Source organism: Rhipicephalus sanguineus, chromosome 1 (genome assembly GCF_013339695.2).
Source record: "Rhipicephalus sanguineus isolate Rsan-2018 chromosome 1, BIME_Rsan_1.4, whole genome shotgun sequence".
NCBI lineage: Eukaryota > Metazoa > Arthropoda > Arachnida > Ixodida > Ixodidae > Rhipicephalus > Rhipicephalus sanguineus.
In genome coordinates this window covers 292751033-292776764 of record NC_051176.1, presented here as the reverse complement: position 1 = coordinate 292776764, position 25732 = coordinate 292751033, and the positions used below count along the sequence as shown (strand labels likewise).

General features: G+C 43.0%; 1 protein-coding gene across 2 annotated transcripts in view; it reads right to left on the bottom strand.

Moving 5' to 3' along the window:
* Nucleotides 1-5413: 5413 nt before the first annotated feature.
* Nucleotides 5414-25732, bottom strand: part of LOC119379271 (DNA polymerase lambda) — a 47529-nt gene continuing 27210 nt past the window's right edge. For both annotated transcript variants that reach the window (XM_049411924.1, XM_037648525.2), the window contains 3 exons: nt 23343-23434; nt 17042-17203; nt 5414-5571 (listed from right to left, as the gene is read on the bottom strand). In XM_049411924.1, the coding sequence (XP_049267881.1) occupies nt 5464-5571; nt 17042-17203; nt 23343-23434 (362 nt within the window). In that variant the 3' untranslated portion in view covers nt 5414-5463. The remainder of the gene's footprint in view (nt 5572-17041; nt 17204-23342; nt 23435-25732) is intronic.

Here is a 25732-nt window from a genome sequence, read left to right as displayed (position 1 = left end):
AACGGCCCTCTCAGCCGCGTTAGGCCAGCTGGACAACCGCCCTCTCACGGAGAACAAAATCCTAGGGCCCTGGCCTACCCGGTCTTCAGCACGAGCCGCTCTGAGGGCGTTGTTGCGGTTTCTCCACGCAACCGGACTCAATGTCAAACTGTGACTGCTGGAAGAAAATGGTGCTGTGTAGTACTTGGACTGCGGTTATGACTTCGTTTTGTTTTGTTGTATTTTGTCGCGTGCTGTCGTCACAAACTCTTCTTCTTCTCTTTCATTCTTTTACATCCCCTTTCCCCTTCCCACGTGCAGGGTAGCAAACTGGAGACTGCTTCTGGTTAACCTCCCTGTCTTTCCTTTCTCCCTCTTCTCTCTCTCAAGGTTATGCTATGCTCTGCTGGCGTGCCTGGATAGCCAAGTGGTTAAGACGCTCGCCTTTTTTTTCGCCAAGAATTTCTCCCTTTCTTCATCTTTGTTTCTCTCTCTCTCTACCCATTCTCTCGCCCATCAGTTATTGCATCCCATGCCAGAGAAATTAGCGCACGTGTTTTGGAAGCAAAGCTGAGGATGAAGAAGCGGACAAAGAGAGCACGTGCCAGTTCATGATCAATTATAATTTCTGTTTGCTCTGCACAGACTAACGGTCAGCTTAAACAGCTCCGCAGTTAAAAAATCGCTGGCAGGGACTGTCATGCTACGATCGTGGTCAGTGGGCGTGGGCATATAAAATATGGCTCATCATCAAGATCATAGGCCTACTTTATGCCCACTGCAGGGCAAACACCTCTCCAAATGATCTGCTCAGACTTGTGCAAGCTGATTCCATTTTATACCAGCAAATTTCTTGATTTCCTTACTACACCTAAACTTCTGCCATCTTTGGCTGCGTGTCCCATTTCTTGGTACAACTCTTGTGCACCTGGTACAAGGATGGACATGCATTACACAATGGTGAAAGCAAAAGTTCATCAGTCCACTTTCACCAAGAACTGTCCATGACGGTGGATGAGGGGCACAATTTACTTTTTTCGAAATTCCAACTTGCGAGTTTTTTTAGCATAGTTCCCACATTTTTTTTGTCATTAGAGGTCGGCTGATATATCTCACATAAACCTGTTCACATGTGTGCCAGAACGTGACTTCTAAGAATGTATAACGATACGTGTATTGTGCCTTTGTCTAGCAGAGTGCCCATTATAACTACAAAATTTTATAGGCATTGATGTTTATAGATCAATTGTTCTGACGAAATTGTTTTCATGGTCCTTTGAATGTTGTTGCTACCACGACTTGAAGATGGGTTCCGTTAATCGAAGAAATACACTGTGCCACCCTCTGCCCCTCCCAACTTACTTATGCACTATGCCCCACCAGTGTGCCCTGTGAAATACGCAACATTAATTTCCACTGTCTGAATTTTTGAACACATTCCTCTCAACATTTCTCATATGAAATGCAACTTGTTTCCTTTACACAGCTCTTTGCAACATCAAATAACTAATTATAGGCAGCATATTTATTGATTTTTCAGAAGCCTTTGATCTCGTTTATCAGTTACTCTGTTTTGAGCTAAGTAAATGGAACAATGATTGTGATATACTTGCATGGATTGAAAACTTCTAGGCTGATCAAAATAAATTCATAACTGCTAACAATTGCAATTCTTCTGTAACCTTTTTGTCCATCAGGGTTCCACCTTTAGTGCTATGTTGCTCGATATATGTGTCAACGATCTGCCTAATACTGTTAATTTCTCAATTCATTTGTCAGATCAGGGGTTTATCCAGCATTTCAATCTTGGGGGAGGGGCGGGTGTTACCAGAATGCGGGGATGGGGGTGGCGGAGGCTGGACGAGTGGCTGTTTGTAAGGTAAACGAACGGATCAAGGGCTCATTTCTGTCTTAGACGCAGCCTCATGAAATGAGGCCACGGAAGGTATAGAGGATATAATATTTGTAGCCGTTAACTGTAATCCAGTACTTATGACATAAATATAAAGAAATTAAAGCAAATGAAAAGCCAACTTGTGCTGGTAGCGACTGAACCAACAGCCATCGGATAACATGTCCGATGGGAGGAGAGTTCCTGTAAGTTGGGAGGAGGAGAATGGATTGGTCTGGAATCAATTTTTGGGGAGGTCCGGTTCCTCCTTCGGGGACTTAGGTGGGTGTGTCTATAAATTTCTGTGCCAAACAAATGCACAATTTATAGAGTTAGTTATAATGGCGCTGACGGTATCATTCAACAGTATGACATTTGTGGTTTCCTCGTAGGCAAACAATAGAAGATGCAACTTAAATGAGAGGCAAGTTAATGAGAGTTTCATGTTGCATTAATTCCAGTGATAGTTCCAATAATGAAGCAGCTGTATTTAAGAAAATATGTCACATTTTATAAATATTTAGGAGTTAATATCTCCTTCAGCGGCGATGTGTACAGTTGTACGCATCAACTTCGAAGGTGCGTCACGCACCGCGTGTTTCTTCAAATGGCTTGAAACGTAGTGTGCACATTCGTGCAGGCATCCTGAGTGGACAACTAGCAGTGATTTAACTTCATTGCGTTGCGCATAACTGCAGAGGATCACTTTGCTGGAGACATTACCATGTTTGATGATCATTCGGCGTGCCGTGTTCCAGGACCAACGTCAAAGAGTTTTTTTTCTTTTGCTCGAAACGAATACAACCAAGAAACAAACTGTACATGCATTTCGGGCCTAATATTTGATTCTTTTTACGCAAGGATTGAAGCTGAGTGATTGCAAAATAATTAGATATTTAATTACATGCTAATTAACATTAATTACTGAAACTCACACTAAACAACACATGCCTTCATTTTCTTTCTTGGAATGTAATACTGAGTGTCTTGGAATCATGCCATGCGAATTTGACACGTTTGCAGACAGTGCATCATAATTTGCGCCTAAAGGGTTGCAGATGCCTGTTCCATTCCATAAAGATGGCAGATGCCTGTTCCATTTGGGACCCTGGCTTTTACAGTCTTTTAAATATCAGGGAATCCATTTGAAATCGCAGTGCATGCTTCACTTCTTCAGACTATAATTGCATATCTAATGTATTACCAAATAAAACAGTTTGGAGCCTCTCAATTCTTCCTTCACAGCAGGGACTAATAATACACCATTAAAACACAGCATTCTTTCAAGGGTCACCCACATGAAGCACACACATCTTTCTCCCATATAAAGCCTTTCTACGATTCTTCTCTTCACATCCCAACGAATGGAACCGCTTGCCTGTATGCAATATGTGTATATTTAGCAGCCGCCTTGTTTCGTTCTTATAATGCTTACCTGTATCTCACTACCCTCAGTAACAGATTGACTCAGTGAAGGTATTCAGATTGAAAATAAACAAACTGCATGCTGTATGGCCCTTAAGGATGCCTTTATTTTCATCTCACAGTGCACTGGATATTTTTATATGAAAACTAAGCAGGAGCTTCTTTTTGTCTAGCTGCACTTAGCTATCTATCACATGATCACATAAGTATAATAAAATTAAGACTACACCAGAGGAATGGATAGTCTGAATTTCTATGTCATTGAAGTTTTTGTAGGTGGCACACTATTAGCTTCCACAGACGAAATAAATTGACAATAAGTTGGCACATGTTTGGACAGCAGAATGCGCACCATCACATCCAGTATTAGCATGTGAGAAGTGATTTGAGTAGCCCTGAGAAAGAAGTGGAGAGGTCCCCATTCCTGCAATGTGCCTACCTTTCTGTTGTGTATAATTTGCAGGGTGATAATACACTGGCCTACTAAGCCATCACAAAAGGGAGAGAGAATTAGAATACCATAGTTGCAAAGCAAGAACAGTGGGATGTCACAGTGAAGCACACTGAGGACATATGCAGTGCTAGGCAGGCCATTGCATTTATTCCTATAATAAGAAAGCATGGGGGTACGTGTATTGCTGGAATGATGAAACCTTTTCCACTTTATTCTAGCGAATTCAATGCACAAGATATGAATGACCATTGTTCAGCTGCAGCATTTTCAAAATTGGCAATGCTTAGTCTTGCAAGTTTTATTGGAAGCAACTTTTGCACAGGCAAAAGCTTTACAAATGGTGGTAGCAAGCCAGCAGTTAATATACCACTGCTGTGCCTAAAACATGGCAGGTGTACAAGTGTGCCAGATTGCTTCAAGCAACCCCAGCTTCACATATAGCTGGAATCTGTCTCAATGTAATCTCAAAGAAATTTGCCATGGTAGCTTAGAAGTGGCTACGCAGTCACACTTTCTAAGCACGAAGTCGCAAGGTCAAATCCTGGTCATGGCACCCACATTTTTATGGGGATGAAATTCAAGAACGCCTGGGTACTTAGATTTAGGTACATGCTAAAAAAATGCCTCGTGGTCAAAATTAATCCGGGGCACCCCACAATGGCTTGCCTCACAAGAAGATTATGGTTCTTGGATGGTAAAACCCTAAAATTTTAAAAATTGTATGCAACAGTGAAGATGTGTACATATTTGCACATTGCATGCATTCAATCTTGCCAGTAGTAGCTGGCCCACTTGTGAGGTACTTAACAGGCAAAAGAAAGGTGGCAAATAAGAGGAAAGAAAAAAAAGTGCATTGTTATGCTCAATTCTGGGCGGTCTTTGGATGCATTGCCAGCTGGCTCTTGACTTTCACTCTGGGTCAGGGGTGGATCAAGGTGCCTACTTCAGGGAGGGGCAGTGCCATCCGACCGCGGGAGGTGGGAGATGAGGAGAGAGGTAGAGGGCGTGGACGAGATTCTCCTTCCCCCTTTTTAGGCAGTGGTAGCTTAAGCAACCTAACAAAGGAGGTGGACGACAGGCACTGAAGGGAGGGGTTGACACAGGCTTTGGGGGGAGTATCGCCTCGCCTCCCCCCCCCCCCCCCCCCCCCTGGATCCACCACTGCTCTGGATGCTTTGTAATCTTTGCAAACCACGACTGTGGTTTCAGTATTCTGGTCAACATGTATTGAAGGGCGCTGTGCAATTGTCTAGAAGAAGCACCATCTCTGTGCAGCAAACAACCACGAGTGCATTTCTTTCTTTCTTTTTTATCTCTCTCTTCTGTCACATTAGATTATCGTTTAGATGAGATGGAAGAGTTATTTCGAGAATCTTGCCAAAATCAGGAATATAAACTCTGGATCCAGTGATTATAAGCACTCTGTATTGCATTACAAGTCTGGCTGCTGCCATGGTCGGATGCTTTCCAGCTGCTGAGACTGAAGGCAAGGGTTTAGTTGTAGGCATCATGTGGGACGTGGTACCCAAATGCAACACCGGGGAGGCCAATGCCTTACAATGACATGCTCTCATAACCAATACATAAATATTTAAAAGGTCCTATACTTTATAAAAGCCCATCGATAAGCATATCACACATTCTTTCAGAGATGCCCTTCTAAAAATGTTTAACCACGACAAATTATAAACTCAAGACTACATAAACTGTACATCTAATGGTCTCGTTCTTCAGGAGGTCGATATTCAAGTCCAAGGTGTTCAAAAATAGATTCCTCTGTTGGCGTGGGAAGCCGCTTTCCGTGACCTATCTTTTCTTCCCCCTGTAAGAAAATATATATATACTACTACTTAAATCTTTTCAGACCATATGACCATGCACACCTCACTTTATCTAGTTCTAGTCTACACAGAAGTACTTGTAAATACCATGTGTTTTACAACATACCAAATAGATAAAAAAAGATAAAAATGACTGCCACTCTTTAGACTGTACTATAAACTGCATAAAAGTATGCACACAATTGAATGGGTACTGAGACGAAAGTTTTCAGTTGTTTTTTTCCATCGAATTTATTTATTTTATTTCTTTCCACATACTGCAGCCCTTCATAGGGCTATAGCAGGAGTGGGAGAATACAACACATCATATGTACAAAACAGAGAAAGAAAAAATTACACCATCTCCCACTCAGGGAACCATGAGGGGATGCGAAGCAGCATTGGGGCGCACACCAAGTTTCCGTTACGTTCACTCGGCGTTTCCGTTAGTGTGTGAGGTTTTTATTTAGTGTTTGTGTTATCATTACGTTGTGTTTGTGCATTGCTTTCCATTAGCGCCGAGTGAACGAGTGGCGCCGACGTTGACGTTACAACTCATCTGAACGGGAGCAAAGCAAGAATAACGGAAGTCGACCGAGCGCACACATGCATATACACATGAAATGGGGGAGTGAGAGGAGAGGGTGGGTTACAGGCTGTATTTGGCTGCGGCGCGGCTGCATCACATGAAAGGAGAGGCTGCGCCGCGGCTGCAGTGCGGGGGAGGAGAGGAGAGAAGGCGACCGAACACCTGCGTAAAGGAGGAGAGCGAGAGAGAGTAGGCGCATGCGCAGTGGAGCGCGGACGCCACCACCGCCACCGGACACAGCACCGAGCAAAAGCTGCTTCGCATCTAAAAATACAAAGAGTAAGAACATCATTAAATTAAAGTGCACACTCAGTGACAGTCGCAAATTCTTTGTTTGTCAAACGACGGGTTGTACCGGGCAGGTCGTTCCACGATTCAATAGTCTTGGGAATGAAACTGTACTTGAAAATGTTAGTGCGAGCGAAAAAGACCAATAAGTTTAGCTCATTACTGCTCCTTGTGACTAAGGGCTTTGCACGCGATAGCTATATATTACAGGATGAGTAATGTGGTGAGTAAAACAGTGAGTGCGAGAGTTTCAGAGTCAGTGTGACGACAATGAGGAAGAAGAGTGAAATCGAGCAGAGCCAAATGAGATGACAGACAGCGAGAAACTTCTATCGTAGTGGCGGTATACAGAACGAACAGCCTTCTTCTGAATGGACTCAATTCTAGTAACATCACAAATTTTATAAGGGTTCCATACGGCTGCTGCATATTGAACAATTCGTCGTACGAGTATTGTAGCGTTAGCTACACTTGCCTAGCCGGAGCCGGTTTCGCGTTGGTCATCATGAGCTGCGCTGAGCATGCGTGAGGATGAGTGCGGAGCCGGCATCTCACGCGCTCTCCACCACCGCCGCGCGCGGCTTGCCGCTGCTGGTGGTGGAGAGCGGGAGGAGTGGCGTCGTAGCCGGGCAGACAGACTGGCGCCAGCGCGCGCGACTCGCCGCTGCTGCTCTGCGCATTCGAGAGGGGTGACATCGTAGCCATGGCGTGCGCAGCTATTCGCCTTTGCTGTGCAGTCGCCGTCTGACAATGCGCTGGTGCCGCTTGATAGCACCTCTGACTGGCGTTTGCAATTGGGTAACGCCATGGAGAAGGAGAGCGCAAATGCTGCTCAACGGCGCAGAAGAGCCGAGAAGCTTATGTCATCAGATCCCGAAGTAGTTGCCTGGCAATTAACGGTTCAGCGTACGAAGAATGAATAGAGGAAGGCTAAACGTGCTGCGGAGACACTGGAGGAAAGGGAGGAACGTCTAACAAAGCGGCATCGCCAGGATGCTGAGCGACGTGCCCGACCACCTCTGCAGCAGCAACAACAAGACGCCGTCGATGACGTCAAGGCTCGCCGATCGACTGCCTAACTGTGAAACTTAGCGAAAGCGCCAGTGCGACCCGGACCTTCGAGATGGACTTTGTAAACAATCCATTTGGATACGTGTGCGACGTGTGTGAAAGACTATGGCACATGAAAGACTTGACGCCGCTAAGTAGTGCCATGCGTGAAACATTGAGTTTAGTGGCGGCGCCTGAGTGGGGTGAAACCGTGGCGCGGGTTTGTACAACGTGCAAGAACTTTCTCGTTAAGCAGAACATTCCGCTCTTTAGCGTTACCAATGGGTATCGTTACTCGGCCATGCCGCCAGGTCTACTGGTTCTGAACGATGTGGCCGAATGTGTGTCATTGGAGCAGCAGTAAGCATTACAATCAAGCTAATCCTAGACAATCTGGAAAGCTCAGAATAATCAGCTGAACCTTTGCTAACGCTACGTATATCCTGGCCTAGCCTAGCTAAGCCACTGCAATTTTTTTATATGTGGTCAGTGTATTTTCTCTTGGGGCAACACACAGGGTTCGTTACAGGTAACCCAGTTTTCTTAATGCTTTGTTGCACGTTATTTCAATGTGTTCTGACAAGGGTAATTTTAAGTAAAAAGGAGGCCTAAGTAGTTATATTCAGAGACGAGCTGCAGAATAGTGGATTTACAGGAATAGTTGAAATAGGAGAAACTGATAGTTGAAATGGAAGGCCAAGCCCTCAAGAGCCAAGAAAATGTACTGGTAAGCATAAGTGCACCCTGAAAACTAAATTACAACATGTCTTTAAAAGCTAGTTTCAGTTCCTACTGTACCCTGATGTCACGACACTGTATGGATTTATCGTCACATGCTCGTGCAAGATATTGTGACGTTTCCATAGTCTCTACGCTCCGTGGCTCCATTGGCAATGCACAAGTGGCCATATTGTATGTTTTGGTAGCTGATCTTATTACAACCAGCCATACTGGTGCGTGAGGTCACCAGAATTGACACCAAACCTGATGTCACGCTAATGTCGATGTCATTAGGTGCTCCATGTGAAGATTGACTTTGATGCTAAAATAAAATATCTTATCAGCATTTCCCGAGCTTCATACTTGCTCAAAGCCGTCTCTACATACAAGAGATTTCTATGGCTGAGTAAAGTCAGCTTCAAAAATTGGTGTCATTACCCCAGTAAGAAAGTTGAAATTTCTGTGAACACATCATTACCTTTACAGTTGACTCTCTGGTTTAATCCAGAAAGTACTCCCTCAGACATACATGTCTGATGGTCAGAGATAATGGTCATCAGCTTAATTTAGATCACCAGAGCTTTTTTGTTTCTGCCATTTAAATATAGCAAATGCTCTGCTATTCATGACAACTCATGAGTAAAGTAACATAATTGCTAATGTAAAGAGATAATGGTCATATCAAACACCACATAAATATTCTATAAATTTTAAATTTCTATTTTTTCACTGCCCAACATGTGTGCCAGAAAATGCTCTAAACAAATACACTGGACATGAACTGCCCCTACTTGTCACTTGATTATATAGAGGTGACACAGTGTGCTTCCAACAATTGCAGATTTATACAGAAAAGAAGAATCTGATAAGGAAAAGGAAGGTTGTACATATTAACCAATGCATTTCAGAACACAAAAAGACGGTCATATTTCAATTCATGTTTTACCACTGCAAATGAGTATATAGGCCCAACAAAAAGACACATTGTCGGGTGAGCTGATTCATTATCCTAAAAAAATTAATTAAAATAGTACACACACATACACACAAAACATGAACAAGGGCACAGATGCAGACACAATGCTACCAACTGTGTTGTCCAGACGTTTTTTTTTTTGCTCCCTAGTTAGAATATGCAAGTCATGAGATGCACAAGCTCTCCCTTCAGAAAAAGAACTTATAAGCTGGTAAAACCATTGAAAGCATTGCCTAAAAAAAGAACAGCAACAACAGCAGAACAAACTACTGCTTGCTTGCCTGTAATAATAATATCTGGGGTTTGACATGCCAAAACCACGATATGATTATGAGGCACGTTATAGTGGAAGGCTCCAGAAATTTCAGCCCCCTGGGGTTCTTTAATGTGCACTTAAATCTAAGTACATGGCCCCCTAGCATTTCGCCTCCATCGAAATGTGACCGCCGCTGCCGGGATCGAACCTGCAACTTTCAGGCCAGCAGCTGAGCACCGTAACCACTGTACCATCGTGACGGCTTGCTTGTTTGCTCGCCTGTGTACCATCATCACCAGGTGAGAGTGGTTGACCTATTTATGCTGTATGTACAGCACAGGCACGTAGGCAACACGGGGGGGGCCCGGGGGGCCCGGGCCCCCCCCGAAATTCGTCCAACCTTCTATATTCCCGGGCAACTTTTGTTTTATTTTTGCCATGGAAATACTTTCTTTCGAACAATTAGGCCTTGGGCCCCCCCCGAAAAAAAATCCTGGCTACGTGCCTGGTACAGCATAAGTGAGCATAAGAGGGCACCTGTAGACTTAATTTTTTTACAGACTGCAGAATAAAATGAGATTTACATCGCTTTGTCTTAAGGGCAGATATAGACTGACAGACTTGTTTGTGCTGAAAGGAAGTCTACGTGAACACAACAATGTTAGTTGTCATCACTGGCATGTTTTATATAGTCTTACAGCAGTGGCGTAGCCAGGGGGTGGCACACCGGGTCCGTGCCCTTGTACAAAACTTCTTGATTGCCTGTGCAAAGAAACCGGTAACAATGCCTCATTTTAGTAGCTTTGAATGGCATAAAATGAACTTGAGCATCCTTTTCTCGAGTCTGGTTCTTATTTTTAGCATGGGATCTTGGGAGGAGCTGCATCTTGAAAATGACAGGAGGACTTCAAGACAGCGAGGAGACAACCAATCGGTGACACCAACGTCCACGAGCAGTCATCAGTAATTGAGCATGTGTGTTGCCCTACAGAAGCGGGTACTTTTCTGTTCTTGTCACCATCTACAAACAGATGATTACAGGGGTCATGAATCACCCCTGGGGCTTGGTAAAGCAACACATTCTACAAACAGCAAACAGTGCTGTGAACCATTCAGACAAGTTTTTTAGTTATACCGGCACGTAGGGTTTACAAGTGGAGCACGAAGTTGCCACTTTCTCAAGTGCCCTCTCTTCATACAGAGGTGCACTCCTCATTCTCTTCGGTGCTGCCGACGCCTGTTCTCTGATGTCAGTGAATAGCTGATAAGGAGTGGCATTTGGATCAGCTGCACTTTTTGATACGGGGTGTTGACCCGTGCCAGCGCCATACTCTATGGTGTGCTAAAATTCACAGTGGCAACACTAGCACACACAGGAACATAGAGTTTATATACTGCCTCTGGAGGAAAAGCTCCCCATAGGGCCCATGCACTGAAATCTGCAACCGCATGAGTGCCGCCATTACCGCCATGGTGGAACGACATGAATGCTGCCAGCTCCTTAGACGTTTGCTAGATTTGATGGTAGTGCTCAATTTTAATCTGCCAACCTAAGCCAGCTGCCTGTGCCAACACCTCCTCGTTTGTGTGGGCTGTGCATAGTGTAATACAGTGTAAAAAAAGTAGTTTTCTTACACAGTGGAGCTGTGTTTTGATGCGTGAAGCCAGGTGTCAGTGTAGTGCTGTCCATGCAGCTGGCTTGAATAACAGTGAAAATTTTCAAACTGTTTGTGCATGGTTTACAGCAGGCACGCGCTATCAGTAATGTGCAGCTGTTCGCTGGCACAAGGGTCACTCGATGGATTCGCAGCACGAAGCAAAGAGCGTAGGGTGTAGTTGCGCGGTGCGTCGACTCGCAGGCATGAATTATGGGCACCTGCATCTACATCCTTCTTTTCCACTTGTTGCTGACGTACTTCAGCGCAGAAAAAAAGAAAAATGTCACGGGCAACTGCAGCATGCAGTAACAAATGTGAGTGAGACGTCACCCGAAAGGTTCAATCAAAACTAGTTACACAACATAAATGTATAGTGAGGTATAACACAAAGGTTTCATCGCAGTTAAAAGGACTTTGTCACGTAAAGTCGAGTTGGTATGTGTCAACAGAAAACGTAGATGACGAGGCACTGCATTTCACATGATGCACAATCCAGCGCAACCGGCTGTGGCAGCCGCACATGATGGCGTCATCTAGTAAACCCACCTGCAAACATTCCTTTCTGTGCAAAGAAAATTGCATAAAGAGCCATTGCTTCTTTCCTAAAAGTATTCTAAATAAACATCAAACAATGTCCACACGTTCGTAATATGTGCAATCCTTGTTTATGATTGATATTGCGAGTATTGTGATTGTTGTATAACACTAATTTTAGGCTTTCTCTAAATTCTGTGCCTGTGCCCATGTGGTTGCCGCTTTCTCGGCCCAGCTTTTCCTCTAGAGTCTGTTATATTAACTCAATGCAAAGAAATCACAATGGGAGAAAGCGATCGCATTTCATGTTACACACTCAATCAAGGTCATGACACGCGCTAACGAACTTCTTTCCCTATGTCATCCCTCGCTGTGTAGCTTCCAGTGCGCTCGTCAGGACGAGAGAAGAGAGGAAGTGCTTAGAGTGAGTGAGGAATCCCTGCAACTCCACTCGTTCTCGACAGATTTGAAAAATTTTTGCAGCAACCGATTCATGAAGTAAACTTCGATACGGGGGTGATTCTATGATTAGTTGGGAAAGTGGTTCAGGGACCCTTTAAAGGCATCCTGGACTCTGGCGCTGGGGAAAATATGATCACTGCACCTCTCAGTGAGCAACTCAAGCTAGCTATATTGAACATTCATCCCTGCAGTTGTGAGGAGCAATAATTGAGCTTTGAAGCACTAAAGGGCACTTTGTGTGAGCCGCGTGTTCTCAAGTTACTATCGGAGAAATCTAACTTTGGTGTGCAAACGCACACAGACACCTCTCGTCGCAGCTTAGGAGGTCCTTTGCTTCAAGAGGATGAAGAATGATGCTACCATTCTGTAGTATTGTACTTGAGCAAGTCACTCAAAGGAGCAGCCGTCAATTATTCCTGATGGAAATAGAAGCTCTTGCGGTCAAATGAGCTTTAGAATAGCTGTGACAGTATAAAAATTTCAAGTTGTTAGTGATCACAGTGCACTTTAGTGGGTTTTGTGCCACAGAGAACAAAACAAACACCTTAGTTTAGTTAACTACAAAAGAAGCCACAAAACGTCGAAAAAAAGAGCCACGTCTCTGCGATCTGTCTCTGTTTTCTGCCGCTCTGCTTTTTCCGTTTTTCGACGTTTTGCGGCTTCTTTTGTAGTTAACTAAGTATGTACCAACATGCCCAACAAGCAACTCTCCTGAACCTTAGTTTAGAAGACCTTGTTGTTGGGCGAGTTGGTGCATCTTAACACAAAAGGAACCTTTTTAACCTTCTTAGTTAATCGCATGCTTTACAGGAGTTGAACTTTGACGTCATCTATAAACAGGGAGTCCTGCAACCAGGCTCTTCTTCACATGAAAGAATGCCATATGTTGACTTCACTGCAAAATAGGTGTGTATTACAGTGAAGCATTAGTGACAAGGGCAAACATAGCAGATTTCTGCGAGCGACAGGTGGCAAAATGTCATTGCAAACAGAAAAATCAACCCAACCAAAAAGCCTGCAGCCTAATCATCATCAAAAAAAAAAAAAGAAAAAAAAAAGATATCCTTCCCAACAAGAACTTTCCTTTGGCGATTACATATACACACAGTATATTCTGTCATCAGTCAAACTTCGCACGGGTACTGCCCCATTGTATTCCATAATTATCAGGTGTGTAAATAATTGTAGAATGCATATATTGGCAGCAAGCATGTGCGTTCAGATAATGAACACTGACTAGACCATGTTTTGCGACCCTGCAGATGCTAACAGGAGACTTCACTGCCAAGCATATTTTCTACTGCTGCGTTCAAAAGCATGTTTTCTATGTTCGGAGAATGTTTTAACAGCTTAGAAAAGCTGTTAGAGTGTTTAGTGCCAGACCAAAAACATTTCAGGCCAAAAAAGCTCCAGTGCCATGTAAAATGGCAAAAATTAATCAAATTTGGTGCAGTTGGTACTTGGATGGGCACAGCAAGGTACAGGCAAGTAGAACTGTAGCAAAATGGTCCTAATGACACAGCTGGGCCATTGCTGTGTACATCTGCCACACAAAGTAGTAATCAAAACACAATGCACCAGAGATCACTAGATGCACCAACCTAGTGTGAACTATTTTTTATAGAATAGTACATTCTTTCACTACCATTATCGATGCTTTCTATATAAATGTGAAGCCCGATAGTCCTGCAGAATGCAGTTAGTTCAGCTTTCAGGTATTCAGTGATCAAGGAAGCCAAGTTGATCGCACTGTCTTGCTTTGAAAAACACCTAAAATATATAAAATACTGCCTGCATGTCGCCTTGATGAAGTGAACAATGACACCTTTAGAGCACTCAAATAACTGCTGTGGCCCTGAGGAAAGCAATGAGAGTGTCTTCTTTTTATTTTTAGTGTTGTACCTCCCATGGTACAGTGGACATAAGGAGACATTTTTTTTTAGTCCTCCACAATTTTCCAAAAGAACAATCATGTTGAAGATAACATTGATCAGGAAACACCTGAAGCAAACAGCCACAGAGCATGTCTGAGCAAGCCTGACTGCCCACTGGCAGCTAGGAAAAGATGTAGTGGTGCCACCAACAACAGCTTCTCATGTTTGCTTCAGCCACCCAATTGTCCCTCCATCTTGCTTACGCCACAAGGGCATTATTCTAGTAGTATAATAGAGTAGGGTTCAAAGTAACAAAAATTGAAGTCGAGTCTAATTACCAAAAGTCTACAGCCTAATACAGCAAATCTAAAATTTTTCTTGTATGTGTCAGTATATAATGAATATAAGCTTATAACTAATATCAGATACAATGAGGTAATTTTAGCGTCATATGCGAATCCGCTGTTACAACTCTCGACCGTACAAGTGCCAATGTATAGGGGGCCCACGCTCAAGTTTGTGCAGCGCCGGTTGCCACCCTAGAGGACAAAGATCGAACTGCTCGTTGCTTGGAGCGGTTGCACTTGCTTGGGTTTCTCATTGCACACATGCCAAATGCGCTTCTTGAGGCTTTTATCTCGCGTTTTTTTCACAGTGGCTGCCACTCGTTCATTATCCTGAAAAGCAGGCATGCAATACTGCTGTGTTGTGCACTGTCAGAGCAGGTTTAAAAAAATGAAGAGCCAAAAACCGCCCATTAAGTTCTACTGTTTCCCAGGCAAGTGGTACAGAGAGCAGAGGCAGCAGTAGTGGATTTTGGCAGGTCTTCGCATCAAGCAATGCTTTCATGGTCTTGTCACCTTAATGTAGTTTTTGTCGTACTCAGTATAACCCCTTCAGGCACGAATTATGCACTGGCTGCAAATTCATCAAATTTGCACGGCATCATTCCAAGGCACCCAGCTTTAGATTCCAAGAAAGAAAATAAAGGAATGTGTTGTTTTGTGCGAGTTTCAGTAATTAGTATGTTAATTAGTATGTAATTAAATATTTTATTATTCCATAATCAGTCAGCTTCAACCCTTGCATAAAAAGAATCAAATATTAGGCCCAAAAAGTACGCACAGCTTGTTTCTTGGTTGTATTAATTTCAAGCAAAGTAAAAATATGTTCTTGACATTGGTCCTGGAACGCGGCACGTCGTACAATCATCGAACATGGTATTATTTCCAGCAAAGTGATCCTCTGCAGCAATACACAGCACAATGAAGTTAAATCACTGCTAGTTATCCACTCAGGAAGCCTGCACGAATGTGCACACTGCATTTCAAGCCATTTGAAGAAACACACGGTGTGCGACACGCCTCTGAAGTTGATGTGTACAATTCTACAAACCGCCGCTGAAGGACTAGGAGAAATGTGATGACCAGGCTCACTTGAAAGAGAAGTGCGTTTGTGAACCGAAACTACAACAACAAGTAGTTATCCACTATGCATTTCATAGTATGCGCTCGCTTTCCGAGTCAACCAGGCTACTCATTTGTAATGTGACAGCAGTGAAAAATGCTAGCCTAATACACCACAGTTTAAGTATCGTACTGTGAGTACCACACATGTTTTATTCAGCTGGCGACAGTACATTTTCAGTAACGGCTCAGTGTAAACAGAAGCTGCATGTTTACACTGAGTGCTTATATTGGACTTGCAAGCAACACGCCATGATTGCTTTGCACGTTGAGGTGTTTTGCTACTTAACTAGACGTCATGAGTTCGATTCCCGCATATGGCAGCTGCATATTGATGGTGGCGAAATGCAGTAACACCCACGTACTTAGATTTAGGTGCACGTTAAAGAACTCCAGGTGGTCGAACTTAATCCGCAGTTCCCCACAACAGCGTGCCTCACAGTGATATCGTGGTTTTGGCACGTAAAACATCTTAAATTATGATGGCCTTGCATGTGCCTGTGCCGTAGGCTATGTACAGCTGCTGCTTTGGAAGAGAGCTGTAAAAAGAACCAAAGCAGCATTAAAATTATTGATGCTTTTACGAGATCAGGTGCGGCTATCATCAGGAACAAATGTTGGCGTAATCATGAATTTGCATGATCACAGTAGGCATTGTACAGTATGATGTTGACCAAGTGAGCTGTAACAACAACCAAAGCAACATTAAAATTAGCGCACACTTTGCATGATCAGGTGCATATATTATCTGAAATGAAACCCGGCACTGCAGGAAACATGCGAGATCGCAGAGGGCATTAAAAATTTCCTTGCGCTCATTATTATGCTGACAAAGTGAGCTGTAAAAACATTCAAGGTGGCATTAAACTTGTGATCAGACATTGTTATCATCTGAAGCAAACCTCGGCAAAAGTGAAAATCTGATGGAACTGAACAATGCAAATTACAATGCTGCAAGCGACTCAGCAGGGCATATGTAAATTTGAGCTCTTCACATTGAGCCCATAATAAATTGAAAGCTGCACAACAAACCTGGCATCCAAGCAATCAGATTTCAAGTGAGCCACATGCACGCAAAAGAATAGATGTTTGCTGACAGCTCCGGGCAGATACCACTGCCGCAACGAAGGTGCGTTTTATCAGTCACATAACTACATAACTCGCGCAGCAACCTCAATATTCATGTCATAGAAATATGGCCGTTCCCCATGGACATGCACGTAGTGCTCGCACAAACAGCATCGTCCTCGACGACCTGCTCAGTCCTGCAAAGGTGGTCGATCCTGTGGTGAGGTACACACCATGAAAATATTTTTCAATATCTGATATCTTTTTACACCCGCAGTGCAAGTGCTCCACAAGGCTGCACGTGCAGACAGTGAGTGCAGGGCGTATGAACGTGCTGAGAAAGCATAGCCAAAGGCGAAAGCAAGGAGATGAGAAACCGGTTTTTGCCAGAGAGGCGGTGAAACCCACATGCTGCAGTGCTGCCTGGCCCAGGTTGGGGAGTATATTCAGCATGTTAATTGAATTACAAGTACAGGGAGCTCAGGGATCTCTTTATCAACATAAGAAGGCTTTGCCTGTTACTGTACTTACCGTTCTGCATACATCTGCATAAAGGCCGTGGTCATTAAGAGACATGCCCTTGCGACGTGCCAGAAGACGCATAGAACGATTGAAATGGGCAGAGCCAGTGAAGGCGAGCAGAGAGCAGGCAAATTCCTCCTGGGGCACCACAAAGATGTCCAATCGACGGTGCTGGGGAAAGAAAAAGACATAAGTTCACAGGGCTGTCACGACTCGGTGACACGGGCAATGAATAAACGATTAACCATGCAAGGCATTGTACAGGAGAAGGAAACAAACAGAGCACTTGGGCCGGTTGGATGTAGCTACTGACCAACTTCAGTTATGCTGGGGCAAGGGTACCTCCCTGCCCCTTCACTTCTGTACCACATCATCTTAGGCAGCTCCAATTACTAGCTGCATTATGTTATGGATGTGTATAGAGCTCAAATGTACCATGTATAACTACCATGCATAACGAATAAGCAATGCATAAATAAACTTCCAAATTTAAATTCCAAACACAACTTCACCAACTATGAGGGCAGAGTCAGCCCAGATAGTAAAGTCCCCCCCCCCCCCCCCACGCACACCTCTGCAATTACAAGGAAAAACGTATAGTGACAACAAAAGCCTGTGTTTCCACTTCCCACTTTATGCCAACAGGCTCACTGCTTCGTTAATCTAAATCGAAACATTATGTTAAAGAGGCCCTGCAATACTTTTTCAAGTAATTATCGAATGACCTCACTATCAGTGTCTATTGCCTCATGACCCGACCTCTGCAAACATTATTTGAATTCGTCAAATATACGTGGAATTACAGGGATTTGTAGCCAATTTGAAGCATTTTTTTTTCTCTCCTTTCATCACGTTGAGCACGCAAAAAGCTATGCAGGAGGAGGAAGACAAAGGTGCAGTTATGTAAACGCACGGCATAACTTTGAGCACTTCTTTTTTTTTGAATGCGTCTGCTCACCTTTGGTGTGATCATGAGTGCACTAGTGTTGCTACTGTGTAATTCTAGCACACTTTTAGAAAGTGCAGCAGTGGCTCGTGGCAGCACTCCATGGCAGCCACGGTAACTATGCAGCACAAGAACGCTCAAATCATCCAATGGCCATGTCATTCCCTATGCTGACGCAGTCAGGCCTGTCAATGACGTAATTTGCTGAGAGAAAAGCAAGCGGTTTCTAGCTGTCTTTGAAATGTAGCTGTGAATTCCTTGTCATATGCGCAGTGATATAACATTTGGCTCACATGTTCACAGGAGCCTCAACTACTGTTCAGCACTGTCTTCTTACCATGTTCAAAAAGTGTTGCAGGGCCCCCTTTAATAGGAACTACAGACCAATCAATGCACTGAAATTTAAAGAAGTTGAGAACTGTGTTGCTATGTGCCTATTCTGAGCAACCTGTCATGTGCGCCTGTAGAATTAACTTTCAATGGCTGGCCAACTGATGTTTCTGGCACACCCATTCCTCTCATGGCTTTATTCTGATGTGCTGTCTATACAAGTAAGTCTTCATCAGTATCATAAAGCAAGCAATGATACTGTAGACCATATGTCACGGGGTTGTGAAATTAGCTGTATTTTCCTACCGAGGGAGTGAGAAAAAAAATTTATAAAAGCCACACAAAGAACATTAGCCATCCCGGTCTCTATAAGGGACTTCACCTAGAAGGCCCAAGCAGTGCTCATTCTATCAATTCGCATCAACAGCACCAATAACAAATTGCTACTCTCTAGGTCATACCTGTTGTGTATTGCTTTCATTGCCTTTGCATGTGATACCACCAAAAGCCAATTTGTTAATTTTGGAATGAACAGTTGGAAGTATTCAACACAGAAATTTGGGCTAGTTGGTGGGTGTTGAACTTGTGCAACTTGTGCATCTTAGCAAGCGCTACGAAACAAACGCAGAAGAAAGAGACATGTAAACACGACAGGCGTTAGACATCAAATGGAAGTTTACTGACGTAAAACGATGGAAATGTACAAACATGTGCAGACTTCAGTGGGTTTGCACGCGAAAGGTAAAGCTTATCTGAAGTGACATTGCAGGTATCTGCGTTAGTAGCGTCGTCTACATCTCTTTGTGGGTTCTGCGCATGTTTGCACATTTCCATCATTTTACGTAAGAAAACATTAAGTTGATTTCCAGCGCCCGTCCTGTTTACATGTCTCTTTCTTCTGCGTTTGTTCCGTTGCGCTTGCTAAGATGCACAAGTTGGAAGTGACACATACTGTTGTCATAATCTATGTCATTTCATTTCTTTTTCCTCAATGAAAGCTATGAATGTGCCTCTCACACTAACGGATACTCACTTGCATCTACTCACAGTCATGGCACTCACTCGCATTCACTGCTGTTCCTCTGGTACTCATTTGTATTCACATTCCTGCTAATGCACTCACTTGCATTCATACTACGCACACTATTCTACTCCCACTAAGAAGTAGCTATGGTTCATAATCACTGTCATCAATTCACTTTCACAATGACCTCTATCTAAATGCACCATCAGCCTGTACTGATATCTATACTTTATACTCACTGACATCCATAATCACATGCTTAATTAGAACTAACAGACAACAAAGCCAAGGAAAGTATAGGGGATGTTATTTGTAGTAATTATGATGTAATTGTGAAGTAAAGCAGACGGAAAGATAACTTGCTGCTGGCAGAGACCGAACCTGCGACCTCCGAATAATGCATCCGATGCTCTACCACTGAGCTATGGCGGCGGTCATCCTCCCATCCACTTTATGAGGTTTATATGTGCATTTCAAACCTAGGAGTGTTAGTCAGTGCTGCTAGTAGGCATGACGGCGAGTGTGGAACACTTTCTCTGCCTGCTGGAGTCATGAAGCACGTGATCTTTTTACGAGCTGGCAGCTGACCAAGGTGAGTCCATGGTCACCCCATCCACTCACTCAGTGGCACACATTGGCATTAATATTTAACAGCATTGGGCAACGTCCAAGCTCATACTTCCCAGCACCTGAGTGATGTCGTGGGCAAACTTGTGAGGGCAATTCAACGAAGTGTCATCAGCCACCTTTCATTTTCGCATCATTTTTTGGCTCAACAAGTCGCCTCTAGGAGTATGAATGGCATACTTGCTATTGCAGAAGACTACCTTCATTATATAGCTAAATCTTTTAGTGCAACAAGCCAGGGTTTGGAATCTTTTTGACAGAAGTACCGTTTTAAAATGTACAATAAAGGCAAAGCAATGTGTCTTTGTTTACTGTTGGTACTCGTTTACTCAGCAACAAACTTGAACCAACTCGTGACTACATGGCCTGTGGCCACGGATGCTCATTCATGTTGCATGTATGCCCTTTCACACACTCATATGCACTCACCATAGAGTTAATGCAGACTCTAGATGAAAAATTGAGCTGCAAAAGTGCCAAACACAAGGGTGCCGCCAGGTTAAGCTTTTCATTGTTTCCAATGCAATAATTTCCAGAAAGGCTAACACTAATGCTAGCAATACTTGCAATACAATTCAAATATAAGCATTTTCACATGCTATTACAAATGGAATATTTTTAGGCAAGATCCGATGATAGTTATTTACTATGCTTTGTAAGGAGGGTTTGCAAATGCCTTTGCTAGTGGTGCCACCATATCCACATAGGTTTGAGGTCACTTAAAGGACAGACTAGTGGGCTAGTTGGTATTGCATGACTCGAAACAGTAGTGCAAAAAATCACACAGACGACAGAGCAAGACGCTGTATCTTATCTGTGCTCTCCACTGACGTGTACTACTTGAAACTTGACTTTATGTGACAAACACAGCTTCATTAAGTGTGATGAACCTTTAGTGTTATGCTCTATCATGTGTTACTGTCCTGCTCCACTGCGTTTAAAATGAATACCAACCAACTCGTCCAGTTTCATGTCACGTAATGTTACTTTTTAATTCCAGCTTACGGTGCAGTCTTATTACTAACTGCTGCTTTCACTCACGTGAAGTGTACAAAATCTCATACAGTACGCCATTTACACAGTACGCTTAATTATTTGGAACTACCTAGACGAATATGTTGAATAAAAGTGACATCACATGTAAAAAAAAGGTTTATTCACAGATATTTCAGCAGCAACAGTATATTTTTATACAACTGCGTGCTTCCAAATATGATGCGGTGCTCTTTGCTTTGATAGAGGGTATTTTATAACATGCTCCCTCACTGTGTTTTTCCTCTTGCCTATTGGTTATTCGTGGCCATTTCATGAATGTGAGTAACTTGGATTTTGCGCTTGAGCAGCGAACAACACAAAGCACGAAATGAATTTGACATTTGCACTGTGAAATGTCTGAAATGAAATTTGCATTTTGAAATGTACGGTGCATGCATCACATGCCAGTTTTTCCCATTCCTTTGCGACAGCTAGAGCTCTGAGATGCTGTCAGACTGCATTGGCTTCGGGATTGGCCCACATATTCGTCAGACATATGCTGTCATATGTCTACCCGACAAAGTGCGTGAGGTCCATCTATAATGCTATTACATTTAAAAATTTTACATCAGAGCATACGGATCTAGTTCACACCATAGTGTAACGAACGCTTTTCTTTTTTTTTGTACAACGAACACATGGATATTTATTTACAGCTTTTACATGATGGCAAGCTCACCAGCAGAATCTCATAAATGACTGTTAACATGCCAAGTAACCCAATATACTAATACCAATAAAACACACAGAGAATATGACACACACAACCAACATAACACATACAATGTACCGTGAATGCGGTGTCGCTGACGTTCGACTCGCCTCGGAGTCCGCTGGAGTGAGTCACGGTATCGCACCCACCGACCTCCCTGAGAGTCGACCGACGCCGCAAAAAAAGAGAGAGCTCCCCTCCTCATGACCCCGCGTAACTTTGCTCCCGCCAGGCAGTGCCACCTCGGGAGCACTGCGCCAACTCTCTTCTCTTTCGGTGGCAGCAAAGATAACTACGCTAACTAATATGATGCACGGGCGCCATGAGGCAAAAGTGATATTACAGGGGGTGATAGCACCCCCACAAGGTACACACCAAATCGAGCATCTGAGAGGTACTGTTGAGTGAATGGCATCAGGGAAGCTATGGTTCTATTCATTTTTGAGTGCCAGTGTGATGACATCTCTTAAATTAAGAGTCCTTGTTGTCCCAAGTGGTGGTAACATGATGTTTCAGAAGCCTCATATATGCCATGTCAATTAGTGGCTAAAATGGCACACGTGCCAAAACTAGGAGTGTGCGAATAGTGAATTTTAGATCCGAATGGAATACGAATCGAACAGCGATGGCACCATATCGAATACGAAAACGAATCGAATACTATTCGAATAGTTTTCGAATAGTAAGGCAATTATTTTCAAAGTAGCCCTAGAATGCTAATGTAACGATTCTCGAAACAGCCCAACAAGTCCAAGACATTTTACTTGCAAGAAGTATTCACAAGCTTTAACCAAGGAATATTACGATTACTTTTAGCCGATAAAAATATACCATAATCATGTAAACTGAGGCAAGTTCGTATAAATCAGCAGCAGAAATATTATGCAACTGTAGGGTGAAACACAGTAGTAACTAAAGTATCCAAGGTGGCACTTTGTTAACAGCTTTTAAATAAAACTGATATATAAATATTAAATAGCATCCATGAATCAACATCATGATAAAATTGATGACTCTGTCGCTTTGGCGACACTGGAGTTTTGAGCGAAAACACTTTGATCATGTGATCAATGCAGCATCGATAGACCCATAAAACCTTGGGCTGCATGCATCTTGAGAATTCGATGATTGAAACAAGCAACGTTGCCCTTCCCTGTTCCAACGTTTTGTTCCTTTGAGGTTTTTTCAATTTGGTGCTTGTTATTTGAAAAATATTCGGTATTTCTAATATACACCATTTGATTCATTATTAGAAATTTTCTAATATTCTCACACCCCTAGCCAAAACCATGATACGATTTAGAGACCCGTCAGAGTGAGGGACTCCAGATTAATTTACACCACCTGGGGTTCTTTAGCATGCGCCTAAATTTAATTACATGGGCACTTTCACATTTTCCCCCCATTGTAATGCAGCCACCGTGGTTAGGAATCGAACCCGTGTCCTCGCACTAAGCAGCTCAACCCTTTAGCAGCTAAGCTAATGCGGCAAGTGCACAATTACACAGCTACCACAGCGCAAGTTTTGTAGATCTCTAGAGAGAGCGTAAATTTTGCTCTCACTGCACACCATGAAAATTGTACTTAGATGGGTAGCATGAAAAATGATATTCTAAAAAAGAAGTTGCCCACTTACCTTACTGCCTTCTTCTGGTAGCTTGCAAACACCCATGTACTTCCTGGGACTGCCACCATCATGTGGTACAGCAAGGTCGTCAGTTAGAAAGTCTGTGTAAGCACATAAACAAGTTAGTTCACACGAAATAAAGGAATCAACATTGTTGAAAAATATACAATGCATGTGTGCATGCACAGACAGCTACAACAACAGCTTCTGTAACAGTAATTTATCACAGTTTGTGGTAGAGTATCCACCTCGTATGTGCTTTTGAATCTTGGTACCACAGAGAACAAACTAGATTTTAACTAGATTTTCTTAATTGGTAGAAATTCTTCCCAAGCAAAGTGCTTTGCCACTTGTAGGGGGTTTGCATATCGGAGGAAGGATCTATGAAAATTTTTTTTGCACTGCCTTTTGGGTGCCCGTCTCTAGCTACATCACAGATAGCTTTGCAGGAGAACATCCGCTGTATCTTTGGATGCAAACAAAAGCTGAAGCTAGGAAACTATAAGTAAAAGGAATACACTGAATACATGCGCCAACAAGAAAATCACTTCCAGCGAGAAGTTTTCCAGTTATAGTTGGGATTAAGTCATATTTGCAGCTGGAAATCTTTCCAGTTTCAGTTGGGAAATAATATGCTCAGCAGGAAATTTTCCTCTCTTGAAGTGCTATAGTTGACAAAAGCAATTCCAGCTGAATAGACAGTGCGCTATGCACAAGTGACGTGCATAGCATAGTGTGCATTCATAATTAAACATGATTTAGAATGTTCGTCACCCCTAGTGCACATTTTGCAACCGTGATCTAAAGTACCCTGTACAGCTGTGTTGCAAAAATATATTGCTGGGAAAAAATGCACTGCTTCTACCTTTCCAGTAGATGTGCATCCGATTGACACGGCACTACAATCTTACTAATGTAAATGTCCAACTTAGGTTTGGTCACACCGTTGCACAAACAGGTAGTGAAAAGCATGGCGATTACTGCCCTGTGAAAAGGAGCCTTTCTGTTTTGAACATTTGCCATTCACTGCTCCGATCGGACAGCAGTGGACCTTGCTAGCTTGCTCTCTCCTTTTTCCATGACGCCAGCATAAAGACCACCGCATTGCTATGATTCCTAGCATTGCCGCCATTTTTGTTGACATCTCAGTAGCATTAATCTCGCATCTTTTCTTGATGTTTTCTGACACTAATGCTAAATAGTGACCTACTTTATAACATATATATATATATATATATATATATATATATGCTACATTATAAAGAAGATGTATTTCTTATTTACAGGTAAGAGAATTACAGATGGCAGTTTAATATACCTCACAAATCATCCCAACACTGTAGGGCCATAGTCTCGTACAGCACATGACGGCTAGTCGTGGTGCCTTCTTTGCACCTGTGTGTTCAGTGTGTTTGCTAGTGAGCGAGTTTCCTGAAGGAGCCTGTGCGACATTAACATGTAATAAATGAAGCAAGGGAATTTCGAAGGCTCGTTTCTTTGTTTGACACAACCGTAATGAAAATCAGCAGATAATGAAGCCATGGAAGGTATAGGAGACGTTAATTGTACTGTAGCATGTTTGGATACAGCGTGAGGAATGACGAAGGTGGAATAGAACAGAAGGGACATGGTGCAATGTTGATACATTCTTTTTGCTTTTACGTTCATGTGTTCTTCAAATAAATCTTTTCAGTTGCGAGTCAGCGCTCGTCCGTGTCCCTTCTGTTCTATTGCGTCTTCATCGTTCCTTGCACTGTACCCAAACATGCTACCGTACCAACTAGCCCAAATTTCAGTACTATTGTTAATTGTACTGTTTTAAGTGTATTGTAGTAATTGTGATATAGATGTGAAGCAAGTAAAGTGGACAAAAAGACAACTTGCTGCCGGCAGGGTCCAAACCTGCAACCTTCAGATTACACGCCTCATGCTCTTACCAATTGAGCTACGGTGGCGATCGTCCTCTCGTCCACATTATCGGGTATTTGTCTGAATGGAACCTGTGAGTGTAAGTCAGCGTTGCTCGTAGCCACGACGGTGAGCGTGTCACACTCTTTCTTTTTGCCAGATGGTGTCACGTAGCACATGAATCTTTAACGAGCGAACAGCTGACCAATAAGCCCTCGCATACTACCTGAGGGCACCAAGTCTACCAGAACTTGACCCTCGCTATCAATGAATGAATGAAGGAAGGGAATTTTGAGGGCTCGTTTTTTTTGTTTGACACAATCTTAATGAATACCAGCAAATAATGAAGCCAAGGAAAGTACAGGGGACATTAATTGTACAGTTTTAAGTGTATTGTTGTAAATGTGATATAGATGTGAAGAAAGTAAAGTGGACGAAAAGACAACAAGTTGTCTTTTCGTCCACTTTTTGGTCAGTTTCATCTGTGGAAG